Below are 16,792 nucleotides of genomic sequence, written 5' to 3'. Positions count from 1 at the left end.
TTCTGAATATAGTTGGGTGATTTGATGCTTGCTCCGGGACTCGCTCACTAGTAAAAACTTCTTATTACGGACTTCCTGGTGCTCACTCCGCACTTACTCTATCTGAACTTGACTTCCTCTAACTTAACTGACTGAACTGAGCTTAACTTCACTTAACTTCCTCTCCAGCCTTGTACAGAGCTTTTTATAAGCCGTGGGTGGTTGGGTGGAAATCCCTTTCCTCAGGCCCATGAAGCGATAACGGCTAAATTTTGTATTGGTCGGAAATTTTCTAATCATATCCAGAATTTCTTTATTGGTCTGTGGGCGTGAATTTTCAGAGAGAGAAAGGGCGGTCCCTTTTTAACTTGGGCCCTTTTCTCCAGAGATGGCTCTCGGAGTGCCACTTTTAAGAGCAAGAGTAACGCTATAGCTTATAATTACTTATACATAATTGTACTAAACTTAATTAATTATGACGATACATAGTGACTATTATGAACATTCAGAAAAATTCAAACCTTTTACGATTTATTATAAAATACATTATTGTTCTATTTATTGGTTATTCGGTGACAAAAAGGTGCGCATTATAATGGCTTACAAAATTGATGAAAATCTATTTAATATTACGGATATTTTCTTAAAAATCGGTGGGAAAAAAAAAGATAGATTGCATTTTTATGGTCCCCTTCCATTATCGGCGTGATAACACTTCACGATGTATACGCGATGATCGTAGGCCCCTGTCAACACATACGTGTGGGACAAAGCAGGATAGAGCGTTGATTGTAAGCTTGAGTACGCAGGCTCGGGCCACTATCAAAGTTTATATTTCGAATGCGTTTTCATCGTGGGAAATCAGGAAGGTTCCCACTCCGTTCGTCATATTTAATAATTAAATATAAAAAAAACTAAGTTATGGCTAGCCGTCACATCTGTTTAGAAAAACACCATATTTGATTAAAAAAAATATTGGGAAAAACTACTAGAAAATTCAAACCTCCAAGGCTCTGTAAAGCTTAAAGTTCTAAATAAAATAAAGCGAAATCAGGAGTACCTTATAATTTTGAGCACCACTGTAGCTTTTTACATTGCTGTTAAACGAGACAATTTTGAAATTAAATGTTTCGAAGTATCATATATCTCGGTAGAGTTAATAAATTTATCGTTGAACGCAATACATTCTAATCTACCGAAATCACTATAGCTGATTTAACATAATATTGAATATGTTCAATTCAAAAACTTTCAAATACGGTAAAAATTAGCGAAAGTCTGTTTTATTTCATTTTTCATTAATTTTAAGAAATTAGATTTTGAAAAATTAATATATTTTGTAATTTATTTTTGTAGGAATCGTAAATGAGTTTGATTTGACAGAAACAAGAAAATCTTCACTAACACCGGATGAATATCATAACCCATCAGAAAAAAATTTATTTACTAATTGCAAGACTGAATTAGACAATAATTGTGTGAATCATTTTAATTGCGAAGAAGAATCTGGATTCAATTCAAATTTCAAAAACGCAGATAATTTTTTATCATCATCAATACTTTTAGAAAGTTTGACAACTATTACTCCAGAATCCAAAACTTGGATGAGGACAGTACTGGAAGATAAAAACAACGTAAGTCATATTTTTACTTATTTATTTGGATATGCCATTAAATCATACAGGGTTCTAAAATCCTTCATGTTTTATCCAAAATGTTCTATCAACATATCTGACGTTACTTTTGATTTTCCAATAAATAATGCATTACGTACTTATTTTTACGTTATGAAGATTAATTCCAGCTGATAATGTGGTAAGTTATTTTTCATGAACTTTATACGTATTTCTTCGAGTCAAAGTTTGCGAGGGCTCTGTGGAATAAATTTAGTTGGAAGTTATTTTAAACCTGATTCAAAATAAGCTCGGAGATAAAGTTTAAAGTATATTTTATATGGGTAGAAGCTTTTGTTTAGAGCAAGGACCTCTATCATTTTCTTATATCTCTTACATTTTACTAATTGTCGTTTAGCAGACTTTGTATTATTCTCAGCTTTTGTGATTTCTGTAACTCCACCAGTTATACCATCAGTAGTACTTAAACAAGCAAAAAGACAAATTGTAACATACACTTAACCAAACTCGGTAATACAAATATAGAATTAAGAGAGTAACGACCCTCCATAGTTCACAGATTTATAATAGGCTTAGGGAAAAATGTACCTAACAATCGCACGCGAAGATAGTATATATAAGAGCGGACGAGCTTGGTGGTGTACTCCCACTTTGGTCATCCCAGCGAATTGACGTGACGATCTCTGCTAACGTGCGATTAGACTTCGTCGTTAAACGAGAAGAATCATGTATAAATAATCGAAAATATCCTATTCGATTGGGCCAAAGTGGAGGCAGTTAGAATATTGTGCTCCGATGCATTACTTTAACCGGTAATACGTATTTTTAGCACAATAATAAAAAACATAAAAATTTCCTTAATTTAGTTGCGAGAGGGGTCAGCCACCGTGCGCCTTGGGCTGGTCTCTGCTAATTTTTCTGGGTTCTTTCTCGGTAAAGAAAGCCGGCGCTGACTTTCACAGGCCGGAGTTCGCTCTCGTTGGGGAGGTTGATACAAATAATCGGACGCTTTAATTCACTTATACTACATATGGCGATCTCATTTATTAACGCCTTTTCACAAATATCGCTACAAGATTTACTTCACCGCGGTGAGTGCGCTCGCTCGACCTTTCTACGATCAGAGTTCGCGGAATCACGCGAGCGAGATCGCTTAGCGTGCGCGATAAATTTTCAAAATACACTAATGTCTGTAATCGAGCGAGAGCTGGCGCGAGAGAGATTAACTGGCTTTGGACCCACCGGATGCCGACGGTCCGTCGACAGAGAGGCGACGCCGGCGAAAGCGTAGTCCCGCAGGAAACGGTGCCCTGGCGAAGATGGAAGCTGCTACAGGAAGGGCCGCAGCACGGCCTTTGCCTCGTAGACGGCGAATGGTCGCTGTATGTACTGGCTCTGCTTCGAACAACTGGCTTCTTAGCAAACGTGGCCGTCGCACTCCTGGCAGTAGTTCCTCTCCTGCCAAAATCTTGTCTCCACCAGTCTTTCCTTAGGCGGCCCTAATTACTCGAGAGCTCACGCCTAACTGCCCTTCCTCTCTCTTAATTTCTCTGCCTCGCGCCGCCGCGCTCCCACTTCTCTCGCCGTCAAAAATCAGTCAAAATCGTTCTCTCTCTCTCTCGCTCTTCTCGCTCTCACTCGCACTCACGGCGACACCTCGCCGATCGTCGCGCGCTCCTCTCTCCATATCCTGCAACGACACAAGTATGTAGTCGCTATATAGGGTACACTTGGTCGCTGCGTTCACGCGAGGAGAGTGCCGCACACAGGGCTAGCGAACATCGCTATAACCCTGTCACACAGTTACATGGAGATTCTCGATGCAAACGACAGGGCTGTTCGTTTGCTTGACGGAAGTCCATTTTACTATCCTGGTCCATTATATAAAATCCGTGAGCACTTTGGGTCTCTGACAACCCCGACCAATAATAATAAGTCACAAATTGGCGGCTGATCAGGGACCCGAAGCATAGCTCATTGCGGATGTAATATTATATTAAGATAGAATATTAACGATTATTGTAAATATTATTTTTCCGGATACGTTTTATAATTTGATATTGCTTAAGAAGTTAGTTTGGTAGTAAAATTGCGTTTAGTATTGTTTAAAGCGTGTTTTCGTATTGGAAGGTATAAGATAGTTGAGTAAAAACAAACGAGTATCAAAACAAAAACCCAGACTCTAGCACGGTGTAATGGCTAATTTGCGTATTAAGCGAAGTGTTGATATATCAGTGAAGGAGATTATATGTAAACAAGATAGATTGCAAACGAACTGAGGATTTTAATTTGTGAAAACATAGGCATTTCAAAAAAATATATATATGACTGGGTAAACGACAGCCGAATTCATCGCGCAAAGCGTATTACGGTTGAATCGACGTGTAAACATAAACGAAAATTGAAAATAAACATTTTGATTTATACGGTAAGGGAACAAAGTAATAAAATTCGTGAATTAGAATTCCAATTAGCGATAGCGCAAAATCGAACAAACAATTGCAACGAGGAAATAGAAAACTGGAAGCGCGATATTGCAAAGCTACAAAAGGACATAGTATATTTGTTTAAGCGTGTTCAGAAAAAATTCGAAGACATTGAAGAGCAAATAGAATATTCACTATTTAAATTTGTTGCGAGACGTGTATTGTTTCTGAATTAAAAAATATTTTTCTTTATATTTTTAAATGTAAAGAAAAAAAAGAAAAAAGTCGCTCGTTTAAATATTCAAAAATCATGGTTGACTGGCGAAAATCGCTTTGTTTATCAAAAGAGCAGCGTTCTATATCTATCGAAGGTGACGTGGAAGGATATAATAATAAGCAAGTTGAAACAATTGATGCAATCACGCATGAACTGAAAGAGTTATATCAAGCACAAAAATTTTAGTATTGCTTACGGATGATCTAAAGAAAAAAGAAATTTTAATGCAAAAATTAGAATCGAATATTTGGAAAGATGAAATAGGCGCATTATCGGACACCATGACATCATAGAATAATTCATTCAGAGTATTAGTAGATGATATTGTAGTATATTCGATACGTTCCAATTTGTTGGTTACTAAGTGATTGTTTGGTTGCTAAGTAATCTGTATTATTATTAGTTAGTTAGTTGTGTTCATGAGCTGATATTATATACACACGCTATTTTCAACGATTATAATACAAGTTTTAGTTTCTTTTACATATCGTTGTATTTTATTTCATTAATTAGTAGTGGTTATAACATTTTGTGGGCTCGTCCGGGATCCGACATTTGTTTCTTCTATTAAGTTTGAATCTCAACTATGTCTACACACCGGACACCACCGAGGACAAGAGCGCAGGCAGCGGCAAGCGCTAATACAATTACGACGAATATTGCTGATGCCGCTTCGGTTGCTGCTGCAATAGCTGCTGCCTCTGATATCGCCACTAATACACAAGGACATTTCGAACAACAATCGGATGTCACAGACATAACCCAACATACAGGTACTAATTTATTTTTTCCGAATTTAAGTGGCCCTTCAGATACTCCTGCACTGCACCCTGTACTTCCTGCTGTTGCATCGACCGCTAATTCGGCTCTGCAAGAGGCATTGCTGTCGTTGAGCGAGTCGCGAGCAATGTCCGATGATCTTCTTCAAGAAGTGACAACATTGAGCGCTCAGCTGGATGCTGAAAAAGCTCAACGCTGTGAACTTGAAAAGGCGCTACAGCTACAGGCCAGCCAAGAGCAGAGTCTCGTAACAGAGCTGCGCGCGCGTAATACAGACTTCTCTGAGCTTCGTCGAGAGTTCAACCGACTTCGTCAGGAAGTCAACCAGCTAAGTCGCTATCCTTCTAACCTCACAAACACACGTATTTTGTCACATGCTCAACCCAACCTCGCGCAAGAATATCCAGCAACGAATACACCGATTCCACTCACAGATCTAGGGATAGGTTACACTCTAAAAGTCGATACATACGATGGTTCAGCACCACTTTGCGAATTTTTGTGTCAGTTTCAGCTTATTTCAAAAGCTAATCGTTGGACAGATGATAAAAAGATGGTAGTTTTAGGTTCGTGCTTACGTGGTGATGCTCGATCTATTCTTAGAAGTTATCCGACATCTGAAACAATAACTTTTCATTCACTGATACAGAAATTAGAAGAAAGATTCGGGGACAAACATTTAGAATCTATTAGTTATTCACTCTTTCACACCAGATGTCAAAAACTAGGAGAAGATTTTCCGACTTTGGCTGCTGATATTGAAAGATTAGCTATTTTAGCTTATTCGGAATGTTCTAGTGAAGTTCAGGATAAAATAGCTTGTTCTCAATTCATCACTGATATTTTTAATAAAGGGATTAAAGAAATACTTCAGTTAGAAAAAATTACGTCATTAAAGATTGCCTTATCTCGAGCACAAGAAATTAAAACTATCAGGGAACAGAATAGGACTTCATTTTCACAAAAGAATGAGATTAAAACATCTCAAACTTCACCGCAATATATATCAGACAAACAAACTGACTTCAAAGCTCCGACTGGAAAAGCTAAGGATTTCAACGTTAAGGATTGGCTTAAAAACGTTGAATGTTTTGCTTGTAAACAAAAAGGCCACGTTCGTACACACTGCCCGAACTCTCAACAGGAAAACTGAATATTGTTAGACTTTCGGGAGCCAGTTTAACTACTGATGTAAGAGCCCCTCAATTTACTCCTTTTCCTCGGGTATGTAGAGTTCTTAGAAATTTTAAAACTTTTGAATTCGAAGGCACGGTAGATAATAAAACTTGCATACTCAAAATTGATTCAGGTTCAGATGTTTCTATTTTGAATTCAAAATTTGTTGACAAAAATTGCCTTTGCATTCCTCTCATTCAGGATTCTTTGAAATACCCTACAGGTGAAAGTGTTCCTATTAAATTTAAGACTATTGTTCAGATTTGTTTAGGTAAATATTCTGTTCGTATGATAGTTTTTGTTGCCGATATAATCGATGATTGTATACTTGGCTGCGATTTTTTGAATAACTCCGGAATTGCAGATTCTATTAATGACATTTTTTCTGATGTTCCAAACTCTGTTAGGACTAACGTTAACCAAAAAATTTGTTCTAGAATTATACAATTAAGTACTGAATTTCTTGCTCAACTACAAGATTTACTTGAGAAAAATTCAAGTCTTTTGAATTTTTCTCAAAAGAATAAATTTTCACAACTTCTTACTGATTTTCAAGATATTTTTGAAGATAACAATGTAACAGGTAAATGTAACCTTATTGAGCATACAATACAATTAACAGATTCAGTTCCTATTAAACAATCGGTTCGTCCTATACCATTTCATCTGAAAGCTGAAGTCAATAAAATGATTTCAGACATGCGAGACCAAGGTGTTATTGAAGAATCTTCTAGTTCTTGGTGTTCTCCGATAGTGTTAAAAAATAAAAAAGATGGTGCGTGGAGATTTTGCGTTGATTTTCGTAAATTAAATTTAAAAACAGTTAAAGATTCTTATCCTTTACCTAGAATAGATCACACTCTAGACAAACTGGCTGAAAATTCTTGGTTTTCCACTTTAGACTTAAAAAGCGGTTATTGGCAGGTAAAAATCCGTGAAGAAGATAGAGAAAAAACTGCTTTTTCAATTGGTAACGGTTTATGGCAATTTATCGTTATGGCTTTCGGGTTGTGCAATGCTCCCGCTACTTTCGAGCGACTAATGGAGAAAATTCTTCGAGATATTCTTGATGATATTTGCTTAATCTATCTAGATGATGTCATGGTTATGGCTAAATCATTTGATGACATGATAGACAACCTTAGGACTGTTTTTTCAAGGATTCGGCAAGCAAATTTGAGATTAAATAAAAAGAAATGTAATTTTTTCCAACGTGAAGTAGAATATCTTGGTCATATAGTGTCTGAATTCGGCAAGAAAACAGATCCTAAGAAAATTGAAACGATAACTCAATGGCCGATTCCAGTAAATAAAGATCAAATTAAAAGTTTTACTGGATTGTGTTCTTATAATAGGCGTTTCATTAAAAGTTTCTTTTCTATAGCTAAACCTTTGTACAATTTGGCAGATCGAAAAGATATTTTTGTTTGGACGGATGAATGTCAAACTGCATTTTTAAATCTGAAAAAGGCTCTGTCTTCGCCACCTATCTTAGCTTTTCCTCGGTTAAATTCTCCTTTTCTGTTGGATACTGATGCTTCTAATCATGGTTTAGGTTCTGTCCTTTCTCAAAATCAGAATAATAGAGAAGTCGTTATAGGTTATTATAGTCGCGTCTTGTCTAAGGCAGAAACAAATTATTGTGTAACTCGTCGCGAATTACTAGCAGTTATAGATTCTGTAAAAAACTTTCATCATTATTTATGCGGTCGACCTTTCTTCATCAGAACTGATCATTCTGCTTTAACATGGCTACTTTCGTTTAAGGACTTAGATGGTCAATTAGCAAGATGGATAGGAAAACTTGATCGATATGACTTTCAAGTTTTACATCGTAAAGGTATTTCGCATGGTAATGCAGATGGACTCTCGAGAAGACCCTGTAACAGTTCATCTTGTACTTATTGTTCGAAATTAGAATTTAAATTCTTAAATAATAGTTGTACTGTAGGTCGTATTTGTTTTGAAGAGTCTTCATTAACTGATTGGCGAAAACGTCAACATCAGGACAATGTCATTAAGACCATTTTAAATTGTAAAAAGAATAACATCAAACTTTTATGGCAAGATGTTTCTTCGGAGGATGAATCTATAAAATTATACTTGTCTCAATGGGATTCGTTGTTAGTTGTAGATGATATCTTATATAAAGAATGGATTAGCCCAAATTTGAAGTTCAAAATTCTTCAATTGATTGTACCGAAAGACTTTACCAATATCGGTTTGAAAGAAGCTCACGATTCTCCGTCAGGAGGTCATTTTGGTGTAAATAAAACCTTAGATAAGATTCGTAAAAGATTTTATTGGGTTTCTTATAAAAGAGATGTTGAAAATTGGTGTAAGTCTTGTTCCACTTGTGTTGCTAGAAAAGGTCCATCTGATAAAGGTCATAATCAGATGAAGATTTATAATGTAGGATTACCATTTGAAAGACTTCAAATGGATATTTTAGGCCGTTTTCCAATTTCTTCTTTAGGAAATAAGTATCTGTTAGTTATAACTGATTGTTTTACGAAATGGGTAGAAGCTTTTCCTCTTCCTAATATGCGAACAAAAACTATTGCTGAAGTGCTTGTTCGAGAAATTGTATGTCGATATGGAGTTCCTTTAGAAATCCATACTGATCAAGGCACTAATTTTGATGCTATTTTAATAAAAGAGTTATCTGATCTGTTAGGTATTAAGAAAACACGAACAACACCCCTACACCCGCAATCAAATGGACAAGTAGAAAGACAGAACAAAACAATTTTAGACTATTTATCTAAATACATCGCAGACAATCAAAAAGATTGGGATCGGTGGGTTGCCTTATATCTTTTGGCTTACAGATCCTCGACTCATGCTACCACCGGCGTTACACCAGCTGAAATGTACACTGGTGCCGATCTACGACTTCCGTTGGATTTATTACGAGGATCACCTCCCAACCGAGAAGAATTGTTAACTACTGATTACGTACAACAGTTAAAATCAACACTTAACACTATACACAATTCGGCACCACAAAACATCGCTATTGCTTCTCAAAGAACAAAGAAAACTTATGATAAGACAGCTAGACATGTTCATTTTCCAGTAAACCAAAAAGTATGGTTCTTTAACCCTCGCAAAGTCAAAGGAAAAACACCAAAACTTCAGAGTACTTGGGTAGGACCTTACAGAATCGTCAAAAAGATTAACGACGTGGTTTTCTGCATCCAGCAATCACCAAAACACAAAAAGAAGATTGTACATATTGATAGGTTAGCTACATACCACGATAGGTAACACACTTACCTTTCTCACGGTTATTTTGAGCTGTGGTTTTTCCCGTGAGATATAAGACGAATGTCAAGGTAATATACAAGGTGAGGTCCAGAGCATGATAATCCCCCACCCTTGTAAAAATCCAACACGTTATATACTACAACATTACACAACAGACTCAAGATTTAAGATTGAAGATTCAAGCTTTAAGATTGAAGATTCAAGGTTTAAGATTGAAGCTTTTCAAGATACGGGCTTCTGTTCTTTAACGGAAGAATAAACTCGCTTGACAAAGTTGACATCTTGGTTCAAGGTTTACGATTCAAGGTTCAAGGTTCAAGAGTCAAGATTTCTGAGTATTTTGTTTTATTTAGATTGTCGGGGCGACAATTTGAATGAAAGAGGAGCAATGTAGTATATTCGATACGTTCCAATTTGTTGGTTACTAAGTGATTGTTTGGTTGCTAAGTAATCTGTATTATTATTAGTTAGTTAGTTGTGTTCATGAGCTGATATTATATACACACGCTATTATCAACGATTATAATACAAGTTTTAGTTTCTTTTACATATAGTTGTATTTTATTTCATTAATTAGTAGTGGTTATAACAATATTGAAAAATTTAAAACGAATAAATTTGAGGAGCTCAAACAAGACTTTCATAATTTTGTCGATGCGGATGAAACAGTTAAATTGATTGAGCAAGTTAAGTCAAATTTGCAAATGCACATTGATGAATCAAAAACTGCAAGAAAAATTATATGAATTAAGAAATATGATTCTAGATTCAAATTCGAATAGTGTTTTAAATACTAGTATAAGCATGTTTGTATCGAAAATTAAAATACTAATTCCCTCGTTTAAAGATACAGAATTAGAAAGGCCAATAAAATTCTTAAATGATCTAGATAAATGCATATCGGTAAAGAAAATTCAGGAATATGAGTATATTTCATTTATTAGTCAAACACTAGATGGTGAGGCTAAGGATTGATGGTATGTTATTATGCATGATATTGTTGATTACAATTATTTAAAAATAGAATTCAAAGAGCATTTTTGGAACACAAATATTCAGCGGCAAATGTTCAGAAAATTTGAGTTTGGTCAATTTTATTTGAGAGGAAAATTAAGTTGGAATTAGTTTAATTAATTAGTAAGAATTCGTCATGCTTTTTCGAGCCAGAGAGTGAAAAGTAAAAATATTCTATTGCAAATATTATTAGCCCTTTTAGTGCCGGGCTAAATAGAGGTGCCTATGCGAGAAAAACCAGCCGAATTTTACAGTTTTACAAGGATTCGGGAAAATGTTTATAAAAACCAAACGAGGATCAATATTTACATGATTCAAAAAACCATATATTGTGGATGAAATACAGAAAAAATAATGACACTAGTTTTTTTTTGTATTCAATTAAAATTTTAGAAAAAACAAAAGTATAAATGTTTATAAATAAAGTAAAAGTTGAGTTCTCTTATACAAAATATATTTGCATAAACAAACAGTCATCTTAGTCAGCCGACTAATGATTCGTCAATACTCAGATATTGATAAGGCGAATAGTGAAATTTGAATGTACTGTTACGTCTCGTGCATCAACTACGAATAGCTAATGAATGAGACGTTCCAATATGTTGACTAGTGGTCGGATATGTCTCACTTATAATAAATATATGAGGAAATGTATGTCTGATAATTGTACTACCTTGATAATCGTAGCCTTTAATTGTTGATAAAATGTAGCAGGCTCTGACTGCTTGTTGGATTGTATGAATGTAGCAGGCTCTAACTGCTTGTTGAATTGAATAGGATAGGTTGTTGAATAATACTTGCACGATATTACTTTGTAACAGTCGCGAGTTTATCAAGTAAAATGATCACCAATTGTCGGACCGGTGTGTACGGAGTTGAGTCTTACAGGTACTTATTGACTGATTGACGGACTACTGATCAACTACCGAGAGTAATTTGTTCATTGCTTTTTGAATCTTTTATAGTTCTTTTCAGGTCAGTATTGCGATATTGTGTGACATTTTGTTTTCGCTGATTATAAATTCTTGAGTTTTGGTAACTTAGTTTCGGAGTGTTTTTCGACAGCTTTTTGCTGTCGTGTGAATAGCTTAGCAGTTTTGAATGTGCATATGTTACAAAAAGGATGCGTCGTAAGGCTTAATTTCGGAGAGTCATTTACCTCGCGTTTAATTAGCTTTTTGCTGACGTTCGAATAGTTTAGTAGTTTTGAATTTCGCAAATGTTCATTTTATAAAAAGAATGCGTCGTAAGACGTAACACCCCAGGGCCTAAGATATTGTAATGTTTGCATAAAAATACTTCTGAAATTCAAAGCTACTAGCGATTTATACCGAAATTTTTGCGGTGTGTGCATTTATTTAGTATATGAGGAGCGCGGTTGCTCGACTTTGTACAGTTCAATTTTTACAATGTTTGGATTTCCAAGGAAGCGTCATTCGATGGTCTGCGTAAGTATTTTACAAATTGATTTCTTATTCATTGTTATTATTATCATTATATTTCTTTATTCTAGTTTGCGGATTGGCAGTATTCCCGTGCGGCAAAGAAAGTCAGACGGGAGGGCTTGCCTTTACCAGTCGCGCCTAAGCCCGGGACCCGAAAATATGTGAGAATAGATGTAAGTGTTTTACAATGTATGTTTGTATATTGGTATATTGATATGTCTGATTAATTTGTTTCCTATTTGCTTGTTAGTTTCAGAGATGGAAGTTAGTGCGTACTCTGAGGCATTGCGATCGAGTGACGCAGACGGCCTTCTTCTTGGGGGAGTACGGTCCAGATGAAGATACTTGGAATCTTCGCGAATTATTTTTTTATGATTTGTTAGTGTATTGTCATGGTTTTCGTCGAGTATGTGTGGAGGTTTTTCGTGAGTTTTACAATGTAATCATAGGTCGAAGTGTAGACCATCGATATAATTGTAATTGTATATGAGTGTAATTATATTTGTAAACATAATTGTAATTTTGTAAAAATATATTTTTCTTTTGTTTTTTATATAAGGAATTTGTTTTTAATTTAGGTTCCTAAAGCGAATATCTCGCTTCCCTCCCCGCTTAAAATGTGGCCACATTTGAGGAGTGTCATGTTTGTATTATTTTAATTCTAGTGAAAACAAATGTTTATTTGTAGTTGAAAGAGTGGTTTGATTGTTGAAGGTAAAAGGTGGTCTGTTTGGTAGAGGAGGTGGCGTTATGCATCTAGGTGTTGAGATAGGTATTGTGGGGATAATCTTGATTTCTTGCAGTTCTATGTGTTTTTCTTTGTCGTTGTCTGTTCTGTTTTTGCTTGGTTTCTCGAGTTTGATGAGGAGGTGTGTAATAGAGCTGAAGATGGCTCCGAGTAGGTGGAGCGACCAGCCGTAGATTGCGTGTAGTGCGTATCCTCTAATTATTGTATCTATTATTAATTTTATTGTGTTTATTAAGATCAATGTCATAATTATAACTGAAGAGATTGATCCGCAAGTGATCATTTTGTTTATGATCATATTCCAGGTGCTGACTGCAATGTTTTTTATGGTATTTTCTGAGAAGATGCTTCCACTCGTTGTCACGTCTCCCGTTATTTCTCTTGCTATGTCATTGAGTATTGATGTTCTCTCCATAGGGAACATTATTTGTTGTTGTAGTTTGTCTAGTTCGTCTTGAGAGTATACTCCACTTGTTGCTAATGAATTTATTGATTTGAAGTTCCATCCTATTTTTGTGTTAGGTCTAAGTGTGTTTGGTGCTGCGCATGGTTGAGGTTTGGGTGTGTGTCTTATCCATTCTTCTTCGAGTTTGTAGTACGTTGGGACGAGTGCGTTACAGTTTATCTGTTCCCCTTTCTTTTTGAGGATGTGTGTTTTTGGTGTCAGGAACCATGTTTCTTTTCCAGAGGTTACTGGGAGTTCGTTGTAACATTCTTTTAATTTAATTAATTTTACTGTCTTTGGTACACATTTTATTAAGTGTACTGCTTCTCCTGCAACTCTTGCGATGTATCCTGGTTTTTTCATGATGTCGTATGCAAATTCGTCAGGGGAGAGGGTGGCAATGGATAGGGCATTTTGTATTACCTTTCTTTCAACTTCGTATCTTTCTGTTATTAAATTCAAGTATAGTTTGTTCAATTGACTCCTTAAATGTTTTTCTACGTATACAAATTTTGAATTGACATATGTAAATAGGTCTAGGTTTACGGTGCTTCTTGTGCTTACTAAGTCATTTTCTAGTTGGTATGCGTTTATGTAATTGTCTTTTTCTACGATGAATAGTTTCGGGTGTTCCGTTCTTACAAGTTCTCTGTTGCAGCGTTGTATTTTGTTTCTGGTGCTTAGAGCAAATGTTATTTCACTATGATTTAATGCGTAAATTATTTCGTGATCGTAGTCACTAGAATATTTCATTGCTATGCCTTTAAATAGTATATTGAATTCATTTTTGAAGCATTCTTCTCCTGGTAAAATATCCCAGAAGGTATAGCCTGCTTCCATGTCTATACATGTTTTGTCAGAGAACTTGTATACGGTCCCTGTGTTTAGTCTTAATTTATCGTTATCTAAGTTTACTTTAGCTCTACCTTGTATTAATGTTATTTTGATAAAGCCATGAACAAATACGTTATTCCATGATCCGAAGCTATCAGCGTAGGCTGCTCCATAGCAGGAGTTTCCTTCTGCGCTACCCGCGAAATCGATACTTTTTGAAGTAGTTGCGTTTATTTTTAGATTAACAATTTTATGAATATTGTCATATAGGAAAGTTCCCGTTTCATGGATAAATTTACATTGTTCATGACTTATTTCGTAAATGTATTCCTGTTGTCCAGTTGGTGTGGGTATTAAGTGCCCGAATATTCCACATGTGGAGACAGTTCTATGTATTTTTATTTTACATTGTAGTACGGAAATTTCACGGGATTCCGCGGTTTGTATTAATTCTATATATACATTTGATTTATTTACGGGAGTGTTGTGAAAGTCGCATTCTCCCGTGTCTACTAAGGAGTAGGTCGTGATGTTTGGCGTTGTTGTCCCGCAGTCGTATCCAATGATGGCTGATGTTGTTTTGATAATTGTAATTATTATTAAGAATTGTTGATACATATTGAAATGGTCCTAGAACATAAATTATTGTTAGATTTTTTCCTTGTGCATAATTAATTTATTTGCATGGACTGTATTTGCTTTTCCACCTTTATTTATGATAACATTATTTTTGTCTGTAACCTTTAAGATTTGAAATGGTCCCAGGTTTTGATTCTTTTCTAATTTTCCTGGTTTAGGTTCTTTAATGAGCCACACTTGATCTCCTATTTTGAAATTGCAAGGGTTTATGTGGCGATCATAATATTTTTTTGATTTTTCTTTTGCTATTATGAGGTTTTCCCGCGCTAAGCATGCAATATCCTGCATGTTTTGTATAAGTGTGGATAGATAATTATTAAATGTTGGCAATTTTTCTGAAGTTTTTAACGGTTCACTAGATGGTAATCGTGGTGGATAAGCGAAGACCAGATCATGCGGAGTAAATCTATGTGCGCTGTGAACGCTTGTATTGTAATGAAATTGGGCTAATTCTAATAAATTGTCCCATTCGATTTTTTTACTAGAAAAATTTTTTAAATATTCACAAAGGGGGTGATGTGCTCTTTCTAGGGAGCCGTTTGATTGTGGTGAAAATACGGTGGTTTCTATTTTTGCAAATTTAAATCTACGAGCAATGGCTTTTAAAATTTTACTTGTAAAGTTTGCTCCTCTGTCGGTGAGGACTACTTTTGGTGAACTGAAAATACATACTAAATAAAATACATACTAGTATAAATCTTTTAATTAGGGCATCTGAAATTGTTTCTGCCGTTTGATCACTGAGTGGAACAACTATTATGAATTTTGAGAGGAGGTCTTGTATAGAAAGAATGTATTTGTTTTGATTATTAGTAACGTTTAGAGGTCCTACTATGTCCATTGCGATTTTGTCGAATGTTTTTATGGGAGTATCCGTTATTATCATTGGTTGTCTAGTTTTTATTCTTTTTAGTTTGTTTCTTTGACAAATTTCAGAATTTTTAATACGGTTCTCTATATCAGTTTTCAGATTGTCCCAATAGTATTTGTTCTTTATTCGGTTCCATGTTCTGTTGATTCCCGAATGTCCTCCTAGTGCGCTTGAGTGATATTGGTCGAATATATTGTCTCGGTCTGTGAGTTTTACGTAGTCGATGTAATTTAGGCAAATGATAATTTTAGTTTTAGAAGTTTCGAATGTTGTTGCTAGAATGTTTTCTATTTCGGTCCAGTGTATGTTTTTTAATTGTAGGTCTTTTGAGATGCTGAATGTTTTTATTTTCTTGCGAATTATTAATGTTCTTAATTAACTCTCAGCATACAGGATATTGAACGTGGCTTGACCAGCATTGGTGACTCCATGAAGCCGGGACTGGATGGCTTACCAGCGGGTTTCATCTCGCGGATCGGGTTGGCGCTTACTGAGCCGCTCTATTTATTATTAAATCAGTCTCTTACTCGGGGTGTGTTTCCCGAGGCTTGGAGGAAATCTTATGCAATCCCAGTGTTCAAAGGTAGGGGTGATAAGGCTGACATCAAAAACTATCGTCTGATTGCCAAGATGTGTGTTTTCTCTAAGCTCTTCGATGCTCTTGTGACGGCTGGAATTTCGTCTTTTCTGCTGCGTGGTATTAGTCCCGCTCAGCATGGATTTTGTCCCAAGCGCTCCACAGTGTCTAACCTCTCAGTGTTTCTGGAAAATGTAGTTGATGTTCTGGATGCTGGGAAGCAGATGGACGTTGTTTACACTGATCTGACCAGTGCATTTGACCGAGTTAGCCATTTGCTTTTGATAAGTAAATTGGAGTGTTTTGGCTGTGCTGGAGTTTTATTGCGTTGGTGCACATCATATCTGTCTGGGCGCGTGTACTGCGTGCAGATGGATGGGGTATGCTCTTCCCCATATCTCGCTTCATCAGGTGTGATTCAGGGCTCTCATTTGGGTCCACTGTTTTTCATTCTGTTTATGAATGATTGTTTTGCTTCGATAAGGAACTCGACCATACTTTTTTACGCCGATGATGCGAAGATTTTTAGGAATACCTCGGAGGCGATTGGCTATCGTGTACTGCAAGATGATATAGATTCGTTCCATTCGTGGTGTGTGAACAATGGCATGAGCATAAATGCCTCCAAATGTGCGGTCATGTCCTATGGGCGCACTAAGCAACTGACACGATACGAC

General features: G+C 36.0%; 1 protein-coding gene across 4 annotated transcripts in view; it reads left to right on the top strand.

Annotated features, from left to right (window-relative positions):
- The window catches only part of LOC131673191 (islet cell autoantigen 1), a 434,595-nt gene that overhangs the window by 344,098 nt on the left and 73,705 nt on the right, over positions 1–16,792 (top strand). For all 4 annotated transcript variants that reach the window (XR_009302690.1, XR_009302693.1, XR_009302694.1 and 1 more), the window contains one exon: positions 1,336–1,613. Coding sequence is in view for 1 of the 4 variants with exons in the window: in XM_058951163.1 (XP_058807146.1) it covers positions 1,336–1,613 (278 nt within the window). In the remaining 3 variants the exon portion in view is untranslated. The remainder of the gene's footprint in view (positions 1–1,335; positions 1,614–16,792) is intronic.

This window comes from Phymastichus coffea, unplaced genomic scaffold (assembly GCF_024137745.1).
Source record: "Phymastichus coffea isolate CEN01 unplaced genomic scaffold, Cenicafe_Pcof_1.1 PCOF00001, whole genome shotgun sequence".
Taxonomy (NCBI): domain Eukaryota; kingdom Metazoa; phylum Arthropoda; class Insecta; order Hymenoptera; family Eulophidae; genus Phymastichus; species Phymastichus coffea.
The sequence above is the reverse complement of the archived record's forward strand: the minus strand, read 5'-3'. Positions and strand labels throughout refer to the sequence as shown.